A 22899-nucleotide genomic window follows, 5' to 3' on the forward strand; every position below is an offset into this window, starting at 1 on the left:
ACACTGAAGCAACCATAAGGATATATGCTGAACATACAAAACCCTAAAATGTACCCCTTTCTTTTTTCCACCTCAATTCCTCTTCTTCACTCACTTTCCCTAAACCTAACTTTTATGTTATACTTACAACTCCTAACCACACCATTGCCTTATAATATATTTAACTTTTCCTTTCCATTTCTCTCCATTCTTTTTGCAAAACCCTTACCCTGTGAAAAGGATTTAACCATGACAACAACAGAGAGATAATGTCTACAGTAAACTGAAATGTGTTAGGGATGCATGTTGGCACAAACATGAGGGTGCTCATGTGTCTGTGGTCTTGGCTAGCATGTTGTTGAGAAGGCAGGTGGGGTGTTGGAGGAGGTTTTGCAAGTGAGGTCAATTAATTGCAGCATTAACATTGGTTTCAGGCTTGCTTCCTTGGTGATGTAATTGTAAAGAACATAGCCTTACAACCACATGAGTAAGTAAATCAAGAGGGCCTGCTTCAAGACTACCAATCAAGGTTAAGATCTAGATTCAGAACCAAAATAACAACCATACCGGATTATGACAAAGAAGTGCATATCATTGATAAAGTGGAGACAAGTCACCTATCCTGTTAGACCTTTCTGCAGCATTCAACATAACCAACCACACAACTCTTCCCACACTACTTGTTTCTCAGAGAGGTGTCACAGACTCCATGCTCACTTGGTTGGCCTCCTACCGATCCGACAGGTACCAACTTATCAAGACAGAGAATTACAATGCAGTCATGAGGAATCCCTTAAGGCTCCTGCCCTGGCTATCTTTAGCCTATGCAAGGAGCCTTTTGAAGCTCTTCTCACCAATCCGGTTTCTGTGGATCAATACATTGATGAAACACAGCTATACTGGAAGGTTAGCTGTGTCAAAAACATGTCACAACCAAATAGCTGTATTGGTGCTCATTCAATCCTGGGTGTCATGCACATATTAAATATTCAACTCACCCAAACAGAGTTTTTGCTCCTCGGTCAAGCACTCATTGTATCATGACTTTCCAATATGAATTTTGATGCAAGTCTATGGGTACACAACCACACTGGCCTTGTCAAGCTAATTTTTGGGCTTCGCCATCGCTTCCACCCTCTCTTTTAATCATCATATCCTCAAAAATGCCCACACGGTGTGGTGCCAACTAACACTCCTGTGCAAAATAAAACCCCTTTTCCACTCTCGGATTGTAGGTTTGCTTCCAAATCACTTGTACTGTCACACCTAGATGGCAGCGGGAGGGAATGCACTCCACTCAGACATTTCCACCATAACTCTCGTACTGCTCAACGCAGTACATCATGCAGCAGGACAGTGGTATGTCAAGATAGGAATGGATCTAGGTAAGTTGTTGCAAAGTTGAGTATTTGGATGGTTTGTACGAAGGGGTAGATGAGAAGGAGTTGGCTAGAACAGTACTCAACAGGGTAGAAGTTCATGTTTTGATGAATGGTTGCTGAGGGTTGTGGGCAGACATATTCCTGAAGTTTAGAAGGTTCATTCTGGCTGCAGTGACCCTGATTAAAGGATTGACTTAAGATCATTATCCTAGAGGACCCCGAGGTTGCCTTCGATAAGTGAAGGGGTGAGGTAATCTGGAGGAAAGGAGTGAGGGAGGATGTTGGCGTCCATCTTGGTGGAGTTTAAAACCAGGCAGCTTTCACAGAATGAGAGATCATCAAAAGACCAGAGACACATATACCTTTTTAACAAAAGGTTTATTTGGATTCCAAACACAGGGACGATTGTAGTATGGGTAACCGAATGTGGAAAATTTGCCTTAAGTGTGGAGGTTCTGAGAAAACCAAGGCACGACATGCCATGAAGCCTGGAACTAAGCTCTGAGGAAATGCCATCTGGCAACGGTATGAAAACCCTGTCTTTTTTAATGTGTATTAAATAATTTAATGGCCGGGTAATTCCATCTCTGAAAGGGAAATCTGCTAATCAGATTCCCCTTTCATAAGCTCCATGCCAAAAGCATAGTGTGTACTTGTGTCCTGCTGCATCAGTATCCTGACTCACAGCGCCTGCTCTACCAGTGGCACAGAGTAGGTTCAGAGTCCACAAGTGTCTTATTGACAGCTGCAGTGACACCCATGTCACTGCAGTATTGGGGATGCATTTAAACATGCACCCCTGTTCCAAAAACGACATAACCATGACGATGTTGTCCTTGTGACACATAAAACTGTTACTACCTGAGTTAGGGTATGGTGGTCAGCATCTGTCAGAGTTATCCCCACCACATTGCATTGATTTTGCACATGTGACAGCCCTGGGGTACAGTTCAGGTGTGGAAGGATTATTTGTATTCCTCCCAGACAAGGCTCACCCTTGTCCACTGACAGGGCTAGCCTTAGGGGACTGCTTCTCTTTGTTCCTTTGTAAAGGGAATGTAACACCCATCCCCCCAATAGAGCCACTCCACAGGATGCTGGCCTGGGAACAGAAACCAAGAGGCACACCCATTGACAGAGAGCTAGGCCTCACACCAGGGCCTGAATTTCAAAAGGCATTTGAGCCTATTGAGAGGGGAGGGGGTGGAGTTAGGATGAGCTAGAGAGGGGTCTGCACAGTTTTTGGAGTCTTCTGCTATCTTGATCCTCTCTGCCTCTGTTTCTCTTTCCTGTCTCCTACACTTCCTTTGGAGTAAAGCACTTTGGCTGTGACATCGTAATTTCAAGTGCAGGGATTCTAACCCTAAAGCAGGCTAGCTTTATTCCAATTACCTGGGGACATTTGCCTATAAACAGAGGGTCTCTCACCACTTCTTGGAATCATCTGGAATCATCTTGAACCATCCTGAAGGTTTTGTTGGACCCTGCTGAGAGAGAAGTGCTCTCTAAAGTCCTCCAGTTATGAGGTGGAGGCAGGTGCTTGAAGGCAGAGACCAGCTCTGTTCCCTAACCATCCCCAGTGACCATTTGGGGTGATCTGCTGCCTGCAGGAACAGGACCTGCCTCTCTGCCAGCCACATCGGTACCCAGGTCCTCACCATGTTGAAGGACCCCTGAACTTGTGTGGCAGCCTTCCCTGTGTTTGGAAGCCCGAGAATAAGGACCCATCTTGTCATTGAGTCCCTGTAGTTGGACTCACAACAACCGAAGAAGTGACCTGCTGCTGGAGCAAGACCACCGCTGTGCCAGCCACAGCAGTACCCAGGACCTCACCATGAGAGCCAAGGCAGCCAGGATCCTAGTCTTTTACGCTATCGAACTGCTTGCAGCATGTTTCAAGAACTGTTCAGCACATTTGAACCAGCAGGACCCCCTGTTGCTGCCTTTTGCTCTCTCCTGATCCTGACACAGCAGCAAGAAGTCTGGTTTGGTGCTGCTTAACCACCAAGAACTGCTAGGAAGGTACTATTGACTCCTAACTGCCCCCTTGGTCCATTATCGGGCCCTAGAGACTGGTTAGGTCACTTTGAACCCTTTTTGCTCTAAATTACATATCCTTTATACAAACATTGTTGTTTTTGCTTGCCTTTCACCCCTGATTAATTACCCAGAGTGCTGCATCTACTATCCTTGTTCACTCTGTGTTCTTTCCAACATGGGTGTGCTTAGGGTAGTGTTTTTCTAGTCAGTTATTATTGTATATGGTGTGTTTAATTTAAAGTGTATACACTTTTATACAACCTTGCTTTTATAGAACCTTGATTGGACATTCCTTTATTGTGGACTGTTATTATTCACTGTTTGGGTTGCTACTGAACCACATTCACACCCCACTTCAGAGTATAGCCTTCCCTCAGTCCACGTTTCCACAAAAGGCAAAGGAGGTAGATCTATTGATGTTGCCTGATTTACCTTTATGATTGTGCTGGATCTTGGTTTTTATAAGTGAGAGGGCCGAGTGGGCGTTTTAGCTTCTACTCATCGTTGTGCTCCTGCAGGGCAGAAGTGAATTCGTCACAGGTCCTACATCTCAAAGTTCTCTTAGGCAGCAGTTTTTTGTAAGGATAACCTCTCCAAAGTGATGACTGATGTGTCAGTACCTTACAGTTCTCAATATTAGGAAGTTCTTTGCTCCCCTCCTGTCAGGAGCTCCCGAAGGACTGCCCTTGTCTCTGGTGAGCTCTCCTGGAACAGGTTCTCAAGAAGACTGTCTGGCTGGATTGATTGATTCAGCAAGTGTTATTTAGTTGTGGGATTTCCATTGCCACCAGAACGAACTATCCTTCCTTCCTTCCTTCCTTCCTTCCTTCCTTCCTTCCTTCCTTCCTTCCTTCCTTCCTTCCTTCCTTCCTTCCTTCCTTCCTTCCTTCCTTCCTTCCTTCCTTCCTTCCTTCCTTCCTTCCTTCCTTCCTTCGCTGCAGCCCAACTCAGACACACTAATTTTTCGACCAGGCTCTGAGCCAGCCCTGGAGCTGGCCCTTTTGGTTTGCACATGATTCTTATTGATTTTAGAGCTTTCTGTTCTTCTGAGTTTCAATTGCGTGGTCGATTCTGTTCTCTGCTCTCCGTCTCAACGTTTCCCTGCCTCTGCAGTTCTCCTCCTCCCTCTTTCCACCTCATCCAACCTCTTCCAAAGTATTCCTACTTGCCCTTTAGGTGAAAGACATTTATGCAGAAAGGCTCAAGGACCCTCCACAGGTTGCCCTATAAAGCACAGCCCAGGGCCAACAAAGACATCTCATTGCCATATCGTGTGGGCTACGTGAACACTTACTGGGCAAACAGAAAATGTAGCTCTGCTCCCGCAAAACAAGCACTTGCATGCATGTACACACAAGGACATATGCTGTACAAATCCAAGACTGTGGATTCAGCTCTTGAAGCCACACTCCCTCACCCTGCAGATCCGAAAGAAAAAAATGCTACAATATCTGTGGTTGGAAATCTGTTAAGAGGGAACAAATCAGCCACAAAGATTCAAAATAACACCAGGTAGATCCCCGACCCCGAGGAGGGAATAGTGGGACACAAACCCATGAGCAAAACAGCATATTATAGGTGTTTGAAGCACTTTAAAAACTGAATTTTAAGAAAGTTGGTGTTTTGAGAGAGAGCTTGGAAAACGAGATTGAAGAAAGAGGGAAAGAAGCAGTGGAGACAGGAGGCAAAATAGTGAGAGGGAGGATGAACAGATGGTGGTTGGAGAAACACATAAGGTGGTGGCAGGAAGAACAGAGACTATGCTGGTGCTAGCAGGAGAAGCACATAACGTGGAAGGAGTCGATGCACATATAGCGGTGGTAGGAGGAGAGTAAAAGGCAATGGTAGGTGAAGAAAAACATAAGGTGGTGGTAGATGGGGAACATACAAAAGTGGCAGGAGGTGAGAAGAAAGCAACAGGTACTGACAGGTGGGGTGGAATACCAGGTGGCGTCAAGTTGGGAGACCAAGGTAGTGACAGGACAAGACCACCAGGAATTGGTGTGAGAGGAACATAAGTCAGTGAGGAGGACGAGAAGAACATAAGGTGGTGACAGGGGGAGAGACCAAAGTAGCCACAAGAGGGTAACAGCAGGCAGTAGCCAGAAGAACTATCAAGTGGGCCTGGAGGAAACTAGAAGGAGGAGGCTGGGGAGAAGGAAGATGTGTTGAGGACTAGGAAGTCCAGAACCAGGAAGCTTAGGAAGGTATGACAGGGCCAAGCATTGACCAAAGAAGGGACCTGAGGTAAGACCCTGATCTGAAGAGGCCGAGACCATGGTGGGAGAATAAACAAGCAGGTGGCATGGTGTGAAGAAGGGCCAGGAAAAGTTGAGAGTTAGAAATTAGCTTCAGAGAGTAGAAATCAGGAACCACAGGAAGAAGGTGATAAGTTAACACGAGAGCACCTCTGTAGGTGGTGTCTGTGGAACAGCTTACTGAATCCACACATCTTTCTCAGCAAAACTCTAGATGCTTTTGACGCTTGTGGCTGAGAACAAGCAACAACTGCAGATTCGACACAGGAAGCTGTGATGAATTTGATGGTGTCATCACTCCTTTCCCAGTGGTGAACTGCCTCTGTGTGGCTAGGGGATAGCAGCTGCTGCCTGATCCTGAAACTGGGGGTGACTATATGAGGGAGGATCACATGGGGAAAACAAACTCTGGGAGAGTGTCATGGCATCATCGGATGAGACATGGCATCCCCTTTTTATTTAGAAGATGCCCCGTCCAGACCCAGTGCCTTTATGTCATATTGCCACGCTTCCCCTTATCCACCTAGGAAGAGTACTGAACACCTCTTTATGAACTCTGAAGGCAAACCATCAAAATGTAGTCTGCCTTTTAAAACTCAAGAAAACAACCTCTCAGACTCTACCTACAAGTCCTCCAGAATTGACCTACCATGAAAAATCATTGAAGACATTACCCAGGACTCTATATACAAATCGTCAGGAATGGACTTCCATTCCCATTAACACCAAAATACTGAGACGAGGAAAATTGATTGAGTAATGTGGAGCAATTAAGGCCATGAGCGCAAACAACGCTTTAGTGGTTGTGAGTGTTCACCTGCAGCTGGGAGATTTAAATGAAGGCAACAGCTGACTGCAGTGCATTGCCAGAGAAGGCTGTCTCTCTCAATACCGATCGAGGGACTGTTAGACATGAGGACTCTGTGGAGCCAACCGGCTCATCTGGGAGAAGAAGGAGAGCTGTCCAGAAGCAAGAACATGCTGCCAGGAGGCCAGAAACCAACTGCATACTTCTAGGCATTTGCAGGTTTTAAGGGGAAACCTCCACTGTGCCGAAGCTAGAGACGCTGCCGAAAAGCCCAATGGGGACTGTGAGAAAAGCCATGAAGGCGAGGGGGCGAACAAGAAGAAGACACCGAACAACGCTGCAGGCTTACCGCAGGAAACACAGAAAGCGCCATGAATAACCGTTGAGTCCTCCTAAGGGAAGTGGGGACACCTGTCCGTATTGGCTGGTATGCTGAATGCAAGCATTTGTTGATACACATGAAAGCGAGCAAGCTGATAAGAATAAGCTTTAAAGGGAAAAACAAAACCACAATAAGAAACTTTCAAGTGTGTGAATATATATGTAATACAGATAAGAACAGCCCTAGCAAGATAATATACCAGGCAGATGGAAGAGTAGTAAACATGAACTACCAACTTGGAGGTGGGAGCAAAGCCCACATCAGAAAAACCCTGGCAGGAGAGTATACCAGGTAAATACAAATTGCAAGTGTTGGTTTGAATGAAAAAACCTGGCAGGGGAGTACACCAGGCAAATGTGAATCACTGAAGTATATATGAATGAAAAGCCCTGGCAGGAAAGTATTCCAGGAAAAAAACAAATTGCAAGTTTGTTCATAAAGGAAAACCCTGGCAGGAGAGTGCACCAGGTGGATACAAGTTATGAGCATGTGTATGTGTAAAAGCCCTGGCAGGAAGGTATTCCAGGTATGGTCAAGATGAACAGTGTATAACAGAAAGACAAGTCAAGACGTCCTGAAAAAAGTGCATCAGGAAAAGGTTGTGAAAATACAAGAGAGGACCAGAAAAACCTGGCAGGAGAATACACCAGGGATGCTAACAAGACAAAGATTAAAACTAAGTTATTTTGTTCTAGTTGTGGAACCAGGAACTCTATCCTTTTTGAACTTTTTGTGATCAAGTTACGCATTTCCTTTTTGAGCATGTATTCACCACTAAAAGCCAAAGACATTATTCTTTTTCACCTTAGAGTTGTTTTTATTAGAACACGGGGGCCAGAATAGTACTTTGGATACAGGACGTTTTATTTAGGACATTCTGACCACTGACAGATCCGTAGTTTTGGTTTTAGGTATGGAAACAACTCTAGAGCAGGGATAGAGAGGCCTTTCCCCAACCCCCTTTTCATTTTGATAAAAGTCATTGACCAAAACTATGAAATCATTGTGTCCGAGTCTCTTTCCTGGCTCGTCACAAAGCCCTGGGTGATCATACCCCATCATCAAAGTGAGGCAAACCAGAGTACAATATCGTTTAAATCTTCGAGGAAGAGACTGAGTGCTGGGGAATTACCCCAAATGCTTTTACACATTTGCAAAGAGACATTCTGCACTGGTACCACTTGGAGAAAAAAGACCATGCTAATATTTGTACTTAATTAGAACTGTGGAAGTTTTTATAAAAACATTCAAAGGAGTCCTTTTGTACGGATAAACTGGGTGGGAAGAAAAGTTCTATGGTAAGGCTTAGTTTGATTTGGATTATTAAGAAATTGAGAACTTTGCAGGGAGCCCCTAAGAACTGGTCAGAGGGGAATTTTTCTTTTAGTTTGATGCTTTGAAAGGGGATGTGTGAAGAACTCCAGTGGTCAACCTAGGTCAATATCCAGAGGAGGGGATAGGTTGTAATTTCGCCCAAGCCTGCATTTGTATTCTGGTGATATATATGAGAGTCAGTGAAATCGAAGAATAAACAGTGTGACATCCAAACCCAGGTATGTTGGCACCAACTTTTGACCATAAAACAGGACTTTGTAACCTGTGGCTCTCCAGAACATTTGCACTGAGACTCACATTATCGCTCACCATTGAGTCTGCTGGATAGGAATAATGGGATCTATGGTACAAAACATATAGTGAGCCAACATTTGCAGAACCCTGCCCTAAAAGGCACCAGGAAAATAGTTTTAGTCATGTTTGAATTATTATTAATTAATACAGATGTTGGCGATTAAAGGCATAGTCCAGTAAAAAATGTTATTGTCCCTACGGGTCGGCCATGTTTTTTTAAGCCTAAGTGGCTCGATTTTAGAAAACTTTCCTATGAACCTTACCCGAGTTTTCATCCATTAAACGCACGCGAAAACAGGCACCAGGGAGCCGCCATTTTGTGATAATCCTATCACTTGCCGCATCGCCCTGGCTGACCTGCTTCTGCGGCATTAAATCAATTCCCCCGCCCCTGAGCCTGACATTATCAAAACATTCATATTCCCCGCCTCTCTCCGTGACGTTACTGTACTCGTAGGCAAACGCGCCCAGTCGTCTTCTACGTGACTCCACACAGAACCCGGAAACCAACACAGACCATCTCACAACACAGCGCGCCACAATTCGGAATATGAAACTGTACTTTAAAATCAAACAGCAACACGGTACATTTGGTAAAGTACATTTATTTGTACTTTACCAAATGTACCGTGTTGCTGTACATTTAGAGAATATTCAGCAATTGCCATATGAACTCCGAAAGCCATTTACTTTCTTTTATCTGTATCCGCAATGGTACACAGGGTGTTGCTTTTCGTTAAAAGAAGCACTTTGGAAGCACGGTGAACCGCAAAGCTGTTCCATCAACTAGGCACTAGTCCATCGTAAAGGTTGATATGTTGCTTCTAGCCATTAGTACAGCGTAAGGGCATGTGGGCCCTTGGCGATCGTCCCATAAAATTGTCAGTGTGCTCCAGTTGTTCACACGAAGCTGCAGGTGTCTGACGAAAAAAACGTCTGCTGGTGTCTCAAACCGATGACAGTAGCAGAAGGGGAGCAAATACCTGTTATGAAAACAAAAAAATTATAATTAGTCTCGCCAGCCGATCTTCATTAATATTACTCATTTTATTGATTACGGCCGATCAGAAACTATTTGCTTGCAAGGATAGTTCAATGGAGTATGTTCGGCTCTAAAATCAATGCGAAAACTAACGAAATAAATCGAGGCCAACACACAATGAGAAACGACAGTTAGTCTATATGCGTGTGGAATGATATGATATATGAAATGGCATTTGTAACGCGCCTATACACAAGTGTTTCAAGGCGCGACGAGGCAGGGGGGAACAAGGGCAGACAGACAACGATCCTACTAGGCCAGGTGTCTTTCAGATCGCGCATGGGGAAGGGGAGAGGGGGATAAAAGTGCTGTACATGGTTAGTAGAATACAAGATAAATAATAGGGCCAGCTGGTGGCACGTGAAAGGTAAATGCTGGGAGAAAGGGCCTAAAGGATACAGAGACAGTCCCGTAGTGTAGGTAGGCAGTGCAGGGAAAAGTGGCTGGGCTAAGCACCGAGATCGGTGAGACCAGTGGACCTGCATGCCCATGTGCCCACTACGAACACGTTTTCCTTGCTTTTCCTAGCTCTTCATTCATTCATTTATTCATGCATCCATTCATTAATTCTTCATTCCGGTATAAAAGCGTCTAAAGATTTACTCACATTATATTTGAAATTTCCATTGTGTCTCTTCGTAATGCAGTCTGTAAAACGGACCATGCTCTTGGCAACGATTTTTCGTATACTGAACTAAATGAAACTCAGTCTAGTTTCTGAATTTTCTGCCTTATCGTCTCTTACGTTATTGCGCACCCCCTTCAAATGAAGTTCTTTCGGCATAGTCCCTGTCTCAAGGTAAAAAAACAATAGACCCTTATACTTCCAGTGCGACTTGTGGGCCTCTTCTGGGCGCGAGCTGAAAATCAAAGCCGCTGTCCTTCGCATTCTTTATTTGCAACATCACGTAGTAAAGACACCTGTGAGAACTTGAAGTTTAGAATCCCTCTATGTAGTGCGCCTCAATGTGCAAATGCGAACTGGCTTCTCTCCCAAATGCCACGGCCCGCTTGGCGCGTTCTAAGGCCCCCAATTTTGTCCCCGTTGTCTGCGAGCTTTGCAGCCCCAAAAAATCATAACTATGGAGACATTTATTTTTTGGCGGAAGGTCAGGGAAAGTATAAAGTACCACAGGAGTTGAGTTAAAAGTGAGATTTATTGTTTGTTTGTTTGTTTTATTATTTGCAATACGCAAGCCTCCCCTCCGTTAACAGTGCGCAACAGTGCGCAGCATTTACATTTACATGAGATGAGACATGAGAAAAATATATACATACACATATATGAGGTGAATAGAGAGAATTCAAAGATAACACCCAGCTTGTTTGCCACCCATGATGGTGAAGGTAGGGGTTAGGGTTACAGGTACACTGTACAATAACATTTATTTACAAAAAGACAATCGCATTGCAATTATTTAAACCAGGATTTGTACTTCACAACCAGCTGTGCTTCTGGTGGACATGGCACAGTTGCAATGTTCGGTGGCAATGGATCACTGCTCTGCACAGAAACGTCCACATTTCCATATCTGTGCATCTCTAACACAGCAACAATAAGGCCTTTCACAAAGTCGAACTGCATTTCATCATAGACTGGTTTGATCACCCATTGCTTACTTCGTTTTGAAAACACCTTAGTGTAGCGAGGCATCCTTACTTTACCCCTAGTCCTAGATTGTTCACATCCGACATTGCTGTTATGGGCCAAGACCGCTAGTAGAGTGTGATGTTTCATGCCCCGAAAGCTAAAATGCAAGCGCTTTGGCCTGTACTTTAGGCACATATTGTGGAACACCTCCAAATCTCCTGTGTGACAGAATTCTGTCAGTCCTCTCAAATCTCTTGATAGAGTTTTGTTGAAAACAATCTTCTCAATGGCTTTGTGTGTCGGTGAAGATGGAATCAACCACTTCTTCTTCTGTGCCTCCTCTGGGGACAAATGGCCATGTTCACATTGGTGGAAATGTAGGTTTTCTGTCCAGCGGTGAACGTTGGTACAGTGGTGCATCAGTGACCGCCATTTTTCAAGTAGTATTTCCACTGACCCTTCACAAGTTTTTGAGCTCCAATAAAAGATGGTTGGTGATAGACTGGGACCACTGCAAAATATTTTCAAAAACTTTTTTTTTTCCTGCAGCCAAGATTTTCTTACTGATTGATTTAGCAAGATGCCATACGTCAAATTGATGTTTAATATGTGGGAACTGCTCTCTCATTGTCTTGGCAATTGAAACGTGTCTGTCCGTGGCTATGAGGTTGATGTGCATTCCCCTCGATTGTAGATATTCCACTGATTTTATAAATCCTAGTTTCTCCATGGCCACTGAGGATGTACATTGTGTTACCTGCACGACCACCGAACTCACAATTTTCTTACTATCCATGTCCTGAAAGTGGTAGGTGCAGTACTTGGCAGAAAATCCAGGGCTGTCGCACTGTCCATCGCCAGCTAGCCTGAATCGTCTGCCTTCGAATGTACTTGCTAGAGACAATTGTTCAATTTTCCATGCATCACTAATGGCCGGAAACAGATAATCACGTTGGTATATGTAGTACAGCGATTTAGAAATGAAATGGAGTCCCACAAACTGAAAGAAAGCCTCTAACTTTCTAAAACTGGAGCCACTAAAAAGTGATGCAGCTGCACACAGTAGATTGCCTGCTGGCATTTTCCCCAGCATCGTTTGTGCAGACCATGAGAACCTATGATTTAATCTACAGGCGGCATTTATTTTGACGTTACTGCCTTTTATTTGACGAGTCACATTAATCAATGGCTTCCCACATACTTTCCCTCTAACGGAATGCACACATTTCAGCATACTTATAATTTCCATCAAACAACTGTTGAATACAATGTATTTGCTCTCTTTCATTAGACTGTCATCCTGCGTCAATGTTGTTTTGGCCTGTGACGTTGCAGAGATTTCAACACATTGGAAAGTAATATCGCTGATATCAAGTTCTGATGCATCTATGGATGCTGTGGCTGGTTCATTCTCTGTCATTTCGACATCTGTTACTTCAACATTGATGGGAGAACAAAACAATGTCGACAGGTTTTTGGGTGGCAATTTTTTGGCGGGTGCAGATTGTGTGAATTGATCTGCAACTACTTCAGAGCTATCTGCAATACATTCAATATCATCTTCTTGTGGTGGTGCGGTCGCACTGTAGCAATGGTCCAATGCAACTTTGCTGTATTCTCCAAACACAGTTGATTCATGTTCTGGCCATTGGACATGAGCATCTCGAGCCTGAACACGCCTCGCCTCAATTAATAGTTCCTCCATAGTGTACATGGTCTGGCAAGCAACATCTCTCATTCACTTCACTGTCTGTGTATGTATAGTTCTGACACCCAAGGGTAGCTAGAGGAGAGATTGGAAAAGGGATGATCAGTTTAAACACAAGATAAAGTGTAGTCCAATTGCGTGGAAAACAACATAAAATAGTCCCCAGCACAAACATTTTTTTAAAGTTATGAACTGTTTGTAACTAACCTTTTTTTGTTTTTTTTTCTTTACAACTTTTTTGACTCGACCTTCAACATCTGCACGCTGTAGCTCCGATTCGTTTCCGCATGTCCTCCCTTCCTCTTGCGCTGCAACGACTATATTTTCTGTATCCGCATAGACAGCACGGAATGAGGCTCCATCGTCTCCCTGAAACATAGTACTTTCATTACTATGTATCAAAATATTGATAGCATAAAACACGTGAGGACGAACACACAGGTACATCTCAATAGCCAAACACGATTTAAACAGTGTGTGCAACAATCAAACGACAGGTATTCGACCAGTGATGATCTATTTTGATGGAGCTGTCAGTATCAATACCTCTGGCTCTGCATGGACTGCCATGAATGGTTGTATTGGAGAGGAGGCATCAGCATCTCCCTGAAACACTTTACTTGCATTAGTATGGTTTTCAATATTGGAAACATAACACACACTTGGGGTCGACGGCACAGGTACATATAAAGAGATAACCACAAATGATGCATTGTCTAAAACAATCAAGGAAAATACAAATATGATCACATTTCATCGACTTATTTCTCTGATTCCTTTACACCTGCATCATCAAAATGGGATGTTGTGATTGTAGTGGAAGCTCCGTCGTCTCCCTGAAACACAGCACTTGCATTAGTATGGTTTTCAATATTGGAAACATAACACACACTTGGGGTCGAACACACAGGTACATATAAAGAGATAACCACAAATGATGCATTGTCTAAAAGAATCAAGGAAAATCTAAATATGATCACATTTCATCGACTTATTTCTCCGATTTATTTACATCTGCATCATCTAAATGGGATGTTGTGATTGTAGTGGAAGCTCCGTCGTCTCCCTGAAACACAGCACTTGCGTTAATAGGGAAGAAAGTATAGCAAATGGAATCACGTTATATGATCACGCATGATGGAGCTGTCAGTATCCATACCTCGTGCTGCTGAAGAATATCTATGGATGTTGCAAATGTAGTGCGCACTTCCGAAAGCTGTTGCGCCGATTCGTATACGCATGGTCCCGCTTCCACTTCCCCTGGAATTACTTGAATGTCAGGCTCTGCATCAAGTGCAGGGGTTGACGCTCCATCAACTTCCTGAAACATAGTACTTGCATTAGTGAGGATTACAATAGTGAAAACATAACACACACCTGGGGTCGACAGGACAGGTACATATCAACGGCTAACCACGAATGAAACATTGTGTAGAACAATCAAACGACAAAAATTCCAGCTCTGATGATGACGCTCGATGGAGCTGTCAGTATCCATACCTCCTGCTAGTGAAGAACATCTAGAAACATTGTAGATGTGGCGGACGCTTCAGCATCTCCCTGAAAGACAGTACTTGCATTAGTATGGATAACACTAATTATAACTGAAAACAAACACCAGTGGACGATAACTAAGGTGTATATCAATTGGAAAGCACTAACCAAACATTTGGTAAAATAATTACACGATAGAATAAAACTATTACTTGACATGCATAAAACAAGTCTGTAGAGGATTAGCCTAGTAAGATTACCTGGTACGCGCTAGAAGTGGTTGATAACTGTGACCACGTCAAGGATGTAGAATGTTCTTGCTTCAGATTCAAGGGATAGTCAAGAAGTTGTAAAGGTAAATTAATGATTGATAAGAAATGCCAATATTAAAAATAGCCATGTAAGGCGACAGAATACTTGAAAAATGCTCAATACAGCACAGTTCCCTGTTCCCATATATATATACATTGCGTTTGTGGGTTATGAAATCGAAAAAGAATATATTGATAAATGTTATTACTCAAAAAACTATACACTCATATCAATATCGAAATTATTACAAGGGATAGAACACCTACAATATCAATTAATCCATTCAGCTACCTACACACTACTGCAAGGCCTAAAGCTAAATCCGGACACTTGACTCACCGGTGGCGGAATGTGGACGAATAGAGTGGGAATAGCGTTTTCGAGCAATTTCCATGTCGTTCGCCGTTTATTCTTCTTTGTTACCCAAGATGTTGTGTACATGTCCAAGGAAAAGTGCCGGCTGCAGATGCGGTATCAATCACCCCTGTTGTCCTGTAGGACTTGTTGGACTCTACTTTCCATCTCATCCAGTGGATATCTGCAATGTCTGACCCATTCTCTTATTCGATTAACAGTTTTCGGGAATACATGCATTGTAGTGCCTTCAGATTTCGCATGGGTCTTCGAAGGGCAACCGCTAATCGAACAGGCAGGCATTGTTGATAAATCTGAAAAGCAAATATCGACATTATTATACAATCTTCAAGAATAAAGATTTGATACATAAGTAAATGAGTCATACAATGATCAATGCAAGGTTTGTTTTGGTCGCACGAACTATACCAGTTCATTATGTGCGGCTTAGTATTTGCATAAGTTCCAGAAATGTATAAATGATGTGACTAAAATCTGAACATGTGACTCGTCCCTTGGATGTTCTGTCTTGCACGAGAAGGAAACATGCTTACATTATAGACTGGACCCCTGAAGGATGCAATTCATTGACAATAGACACAGATGAAAATAAATAGATCTATTGATAGCATAGCAATGGAAACTCAAGTCAATAGCAATGAGACCAATGAACATAGCACTATTGTGTACTCTACTCGCAAATAGATAGAAATTTAAAAATCTGCGAAATATGACTAGGATACATGGCCTTACCTTGACCAACAAACAGTTGGATTCAGCAAGCAGAGCAGTATGTTGCAGGAGAATAGGTGGGTGGCCACAGGTAGCCACTGATGGGTTTGCTCTAAGCGGTCACAGAAGTTCACGGATAGCACGACGACGAGCAGATTAGCGTAGATCTCAGTGGTTGCCAGGTAGCACGTTCAGGAGTTGACTTGCAAAGCACAAAGATGTTCTCATGAGACATATCAAGTGGTTTATAAAATATTAGAATCAGGGGTGTGTTTGTGAATGAATGACGTATGCATGTCGTGGTATTAGGGGGGGCGGCCTGCTTCAAGGGGAGGCCTGGCTGGAGACACAGGGTCTGAGGAGGCCATTTGACCGATGGCCCCTTGGCGTGGGATACCTTTTGAAGTGTACATGTAGTTTGGCACCTTGGCCTTTCGCGCCCCTGACAGCGCGCATCCACTGGCGCAAACCGCCTTTGAGAGAGGGTGGGTGGGATGGAGGGGCCTGGGGCGGGCAGATAAGGCACAGGAAGACTGCTGAATGGAGACACACTTATGTGGATTGCAGGGGGGCGGCCTGCTTCAAGGGGAGGCCTGGCTGGAGACACGGGGTCTGAGGAGGCCATGTGACCGATGGCCTGGTTTTCACTGTCAAACGGCTTTGGCACTCACTTGAACGCTGAACCGCTGCTGCTGCACTTTTAAACTGGTTTGCCACTGCATCATACATGATAGAGCATGTCACCTGCTCAGCTCAAACAGCCAGCCCGCTAGTGGGGACGACTTTGATGTGCCAACACTCCAACCATCAAATCGAACCATCAGGGTCACAGCTTGGAAACTCTGCATCCTGGACTCGAACTGCTGGAGGATTGCGTCACTCATCAACCTGAAACAGCTTACCAATGTCTGAAGCTGACTCACAGTCACACCTATCCTGGTGTGCCATCCGAACTGCTTCGCTTGATTGCCACCTTTGAACCTCACTGAGCACCCACTTCGAACCAACTCGATGCCAGCTCGCCGCTTGGACCAATATGACTTGCCGTGCCCGAACCTGGTTCGGCCCGCAACCTCAACACCACAAAGCTTGGTTCAACTCTGCCAAACCGCCTAGCATTGGAATTAGGTAGCAGGTAGTTTGAAGTGACCTTGTCCCCTTGTCGTCCTGGATAGCCGTTTGGGGCTCCAGAGACTGGTTAAGTCCCTTGTGCACCTGTTTCGGGCAAGACATATCCTTTTTCAAATTCCTTTTTGCACTTCTTGCATGTTTCTCCTCCCTGCTAAGTATCCAGAGGGCTGCATCATTACATTCTGCATTTCGCTGTCTTCATTTTACACGGCTGGGCTTTTATAGTGCATTTGATAGTAAAGAGTTGACATTGATTTGTGTAAGTAAAGTATATATTTTTACTGAACCATGCTTGGACATTCACTTTATTTTGGACTGTGTTTGGGTTGCTACTGTCTCACATTCACACCCCTTCTGAGAGAAAAGATGAATGAGGTATATCACTTAGCTGCAGGAGTGGACTGGCCTATAGGGAACTCTGGAGATTTCCCGGCAGGCCTCTGCACTCTTGGCCTCTTTCGTGTGGAAACCTATTTTATTTCCAAATGTTTCCATAGAAAAAGGGTTGGGCTTGCTGAACATGTGTAATATGGGGCCACTTTGAACATTATTTCCAGGGCCTTTTTGATACCTAGTCCAACCCCGGTTTAGCTATGCCTGTTCTACCTTAATGATTTCTGGGATCACTGTTGGCTTGTAGATGTGTGGGGCTAAGTATGTGTTTTAGCCACTACTCACCCTGTACTCTTGCAAAAGTCCTTTCGTCACACTGACCTCAGATCTCTTTCTGCTTCATTGGCTCGAGTAGTCGGCAGACGTTAAAGGAACTACCCTGGAAACCACCAACAAGCCTTCTTCTGTTCCTTCCCTCCCAATATGGTATTCAGAACCTAAGGGCTTTGTTTATCCCCTGCTCTTGAGAGTTTATTTTAAGCTCATTCTGTTTCCTCGCGCACAGGACATCATACTACCCAAGGTTGCCCTACGATTGACACGTTAGGCACACACATTCTTATTCTATGGCATTAGCTGATATTCTCTGCCCAGCCTATTTTTTTTGTTGATGCATATTTGTTCCAAATCAAAGGTATCATTAGAGCCCCCATGCACCTCTCCACTAGGCGGTTGTCCACAGTAACCCAGTACTGTGGAATGCAGCCCACTACCAACATATCTATCCGTGTGATAGGTTCAGATTAAACACATCTACATGGACTATCAAGAACTCGTTACCTTGTTCTAATCAAGCTGACACAATAAGAGACATGAGTGTGTCCTACCAGGTATCCGTTTTGGACGTGAATATCCCTTCCATGAAAGCTTCTGGGGGCATCCACTTGACCGGAAGCATGGCACAGCCCCCCTTCCGGTAATAGCTGGCCCTGCAAGAAAACACAAGAGCAAAGTCAGCGTGTTCATCCTGAAAGCCAAGGATCCTCACATTAGTGCACTTGGTGCAAGAGGATTGTGGAATTAGCAGCCTTGTACATTGTCATAAATCAACATTGCTTATTATATGTTCTTAGCCTGTACTAAACTGTCAGAATAATAACAATTCGAGTTCAAGGTAATTAGACAGTTGCTCTTAGAGTAAAATCCAGATTTAGATGGAGAACATATGAGGGCCCTGCAATAGGAGAACTAACACAATGAAGGATTGCTTTCCATGGGAAATGACTGCATGTTCATAGGGCACCTAGAAGAGTTACTAGGGAAGAAAGTGTTAGAGCTAGAGAGTGCAGCTTCCAATGTTCAAGGTTTCCCCCCAAGATGGGCTACAAGAAGGAACTTAAGGCTGGTGTGCGAGGCAACCTGGTCAACATGGAACAAGAGGACGTTCAAGGCGGAGAGGACAAGGTAAGAGAAGGAGTGGGTACGGTATTGTAGGAGGAGGAAAGGAGTGTTTAACAGGCAGCTGCGGCATAGCGGAGGGTAGATTGAATTTAGGCAGGATATGCAGGACTGAGGAAATGGGAAATGACTGTCGAGTTTTTACTAGGAGGAGGCACCCAGTGGAAAGTTGTGGACTGGGATTGAATGAGTGAGGGCTATGAAATCTAATGCAGATCTATACATCTTCCCGTGGTCCAGGGAAAGAACGAGGTCTTCGCAATGGGATTTCTGTAAGCGAATATAGGTTAAGTACATGTAGTTCTTCATCACTGAGCTTTATGTTGCTCTTACATTAATCCCCACTTTCATAAGTAGCAGCTTTAATCAAAACGTGTGAATGGAGGAACACACCGAACTCAGGTGCGGTATTAGTTGCGTTATAAATAACCAATTAAATAAATAAATAAATACATATATAAAACATATCACCACACCGCACGCGTGCGCCAGCTAGTCATATTGCTCAGCACTCAGGCTGCATATGCTGGTACCAGCCTGCGTTTTGAGGGGCCTGATGGCCCGCATCCCCCTATCACCTCTGGCTCCCCTAATTTTTAGTATAGCATATTGGGTGGTGCTATAGCACCACCTTTAAGCCAAAAATATTGCATTCGAGTACAGCTAGGGAGAAATGTCCCATGAGGAGGGACACAAAGCTTGTAGGTGTTGTTTGCTTTTTTGCCCACCCATTGACTGGCCATGGGCTTGCTAACCCCTATGGCCATTCTCACCCAGTTCCTGCCCCTCTTGGCCCAAAACATCTTCTCATGAGAACTCCTTGAGCTTGCTTTAAGCAAGCCTTACCATCAACCTTTGCACTTGAAGTGCCTGCCAGTGTTTTCTCAAAGCTGTCTTCTCAGAGTTAAGGACATAAATGGAATCATAAATGCGCTACTGGTGTAATAAAACAGTCTTAACCATTTCTGCCTTTAGCCACTCAATGTATAGCACTCTGCGTTTCCTTCACTGAAGTCCTGTTAAAAAAAGCATTGGCAAAGCCAAGAGTTTTGGCTTGTGTTTACGTATTAGGCATTTGCCAGGCACTGCTTTTACAGTCCAGGTACTCGCACCATTTTTTACCTGCTAACATCAATGGCCAGTAAATACTTTTTTTTTTTTTTTTTTTATTTGTTTTGGCACAAGCCTTTACAAAATAATAAAATTATAAAATTTGCATGTGTATTTCATTGATATCCACCAACCCTGTCAAATGTTCCTAATTTTTGCTAGTTCCAGATTTACAAATACTTCTACTTTACTTTATATTAGATTGTCAGGCCACTTTCTATTATGACCTGGGTTGCTGCAAACATCAATGCAGCATTGGTGCCCGAGATAATTCTATCCCAGAGGAAGTCTGTAACTATGTCTTCCTCCCTCCGCACGAGATCTCTAAAAAGTCTGAATCGTAGTGGCCACGTGCCTTCACAATCCATAAGTATATGTCTTAGTGTTTGTTTGGCAGGGTTTTCACAGACTGAGCATAGTTTTTTTGCCATGGCTCCTTGGTTACGTTTCACTAGAACAGCACCACAATGGACAAGGTTCAGTCTCATTCTAAGGACGTCTGAACGCAATTTCCTATTGGGAGATATCGGGAGAGACACCCGAGTTACTTTTCTCCTTTCAAGAAGATGTTTTGTGTTGGGTCTTCTCTTACTTTTTCTACCGTTTTAATCCAGTCCCATTGTTCGAGTCTTTTTTTTACTTTAAGTGGATTTAGGGCCAAGATCTCTTCATTTAGATCTACTGCTTCCACTACGGCAGTACCTGGCAAGTGCCTTTCCCATTCCTACACAAAAGCTCAATCTGTAGGCATTGGTTATCACATTCTCCCCTGTTCTGCTTTTCTGCCCGCTTCAATTGCACCATCCCTAAGCTGCCATGAGACTGCAAAGGGAGTATTTTCTGTTGTGAAAGAGGCCTTTCCTTTCCTCCTTCGAGGCCATGTTTTCCCATTTTGTTCGTAGAATGTTTCATGCTCCAGGAGAATTCTGGTCTGAGCGTAAGGTATTTCTTAAATATTGATAAAACCCCTTCACTGTTCGCAGCTACGCAAATGACCCATACATTATGCTAAATATCAGGCGAATGGGCCCGCTCACAACTTGCTGAATCCTACTATGGTAGAATGCTTGCGCTTGACCTAGTGAAGGAAAGATGTAGGGTGCGATGAAATCCAGATATATATAACACAAAGCTCGAACGAAGAATTAGAAGTGAGTAACAACCCTATCAGTCACTTGTTCACAGTCTGTTTTGGGAGTACACACTAGCAGTACCCTAGTACAATATGTTGCGCTATAACCTTCAAAAGATTTAACAGTGAGGCCACGTGTCCGGTCGTGATATACGTCTAAAATAGGGCCTTTGGAAAATCCACACCCAGAAACAATGCACCCTACCCCCAAATCTCTAGACCGCGCAGTGACTCGATGAAAGAAGCGGATGCAAAGTGTGTAGATTCTATTTACAAGTTTTATTTTAAGTTGTCAGAATGGAATTTCTTAATGCTATGGTCAAAGACAAAGTGCTATTTCTTTTCAGAAAACGTTTCTTTGTATTTCTTTGGGAAATTCACTCAATTTCCCAGAATGTAATGTCGCTCACAGTGACTGATGCTCAGGTACTTACACTGTGTCCCAGAAAATGCAGCGTCACAACTCTCTTTGTCTCACAGTATCCTCTTTGGTACTCACTTGCACTACATTTCCCAGAATGCAGTGTACGTGATAGATATGTGAAGAGGCACTGCACTGGTGCTGCATGGCGCGCTGGTTGGAATGGAGGCAAGGGTGGCTGTGGCTGCTAAGCGAGAAGGGATCCAATGGAAATAATCATTGCTTGGGAAAATGACACCTCGGGAAAGTCCCTTTCAGAGATCCCATCACAGTCAATGGCGGCATGTCGACCAACCAGCAGGTGCGCTTGAAGTGGGGAGAAGCGTGTGCTACAACAGGCCAGGCTCTGTTTAAAGAGACTGTGCAATTTACATAGAGAACTATGACCCTCCTCCTCCAATTCTTAGCTATGACCCTGCCTCCTATGCACATTGTGCTTTTACCCTGCCTGTGCAATCGAGGGCATTACAAAAGCCCTATTTCTTCTGCTGGACACTGCACTCTAGCAAGCCTCTCTGCTGTGCTTCTTAGTAGCTTCTATTAGGAACACACTTACGGTAATTGCACCTACCTCTGGTAAAGGTTTGAGGACATCCTCAAAGACACCTTCACTAGCTACCCTGGTGAGTTCTTTCACTTGGGGTAATTATTTGGAGAAGACTGGGGCTTCGATGTTGGTGGTTGCCCCTTTAGGAGGCAAAGAGTGGTGTACCCAGACATTCCCAGGTCAAGCTGGTATGCAAGTATTTTGTTTGCATGTGAATAACTGTTATACATCAGGATCATTATAGCACTTGGGATTCAGTGGCAGCCTGGCAATGTTTTTCACTTTGTTAGTGGGTATGGGTATTGAGCCTGCGGTCGCATCACATGCTTTGGTTCCCACATGGCAGCAGGATGCCTGGTGACTTGGTCAGCAAGCGCGGCGGCTAACCAGTGGGTGTCTGTATAGATTCTTCTAAGATGTCTACCAGCTTACCTGACCTTTTGCTTGTCTGTCAAGTACTGGCTATAGAGTTTCCAAACAGTCCAGCGGTCCCATACTTCCATTATGTCACATAACAATTGCTGTGTCTCACTTTCATGAGTGTCACTGATATCCTTGTTTCTTGGTCTATGTTTGTCTGGTCTCTTAATTTTGATATTGAAATCATCTACCACTAGGAGGTGTTTCTGTGCCAGGAGCTTCTACCACCAGAAAGATGTCTTGCTCCTGGCCCGCTCTTATATTTCTGGGTTCAACAAAGAGGTGATGCTGTGGTGTCTGGGAACAGTCACCCATTATCTTTGAGTGACAAAGGAATAAGAAGTGCTGGGGCAAACGTAACCCGCAACACGACTCACAGTCTGTTTCTGCTTAACATCCTAGGGCAGAAGACATGGCATCAGGAACAACAGAAGCCTTGGCCAATCAAGTAGTGTTGTGGTTGACAAAATCACAGGGGAGGAAATTATTGCCATCACACCAACTTCTGGCTGAGAAGAGAAGCCATTGGGGTTTGGAATGGCCAACCTTTGGACATCATAGTGGGTTCAGAGAGTGTGCTATTTGTAATAATCCAGGGGCCCTTTGGTAAGGATATTAAAGCAATGAGCCCAACCA

The 22899-nt window shown here is 44.1% G+C and overlaps 1 protein-coding gene across 1 annotated transcript in view; it reads right to left on the bottom strand.

The window, feature by feature from the left end:
• ALK (ALK receptor tyrosine kinase) overlaps nucleotides 1-22899 on the bottom strand; it is a 3554133-nt gene that overhangs the window by 24532 nt on the left and 3506702 nt on the right. Inside the window, exon 26 of the mRNA XM_069608653.1 lies at nucleotides 18063-18164. Coding sequence (XP_069464754.1) covers nucleotides 18063-18164 — 102 coding nt within the window. The remainder of the gene's footprint in view (nucleotides 1-18062; nucleotides 18165-22899) is intronic.

Source organism: Ambystoma mexicanum, chromosome 4q (assembly GCF_040938575.1).
Source record: "Ambystoma mexicanum isolate Mex_15411 chromosome 4q, UKY_AmexF1_1, whole genome shotgun sequence".
Taxonomy (NCBI): domain Eukaryota; kingdom Metazoa; phylum Chordata; class Amphibia; order Caudata; family Ambystomatidae; genus Ambystoma; species Ambystoma mexicanum.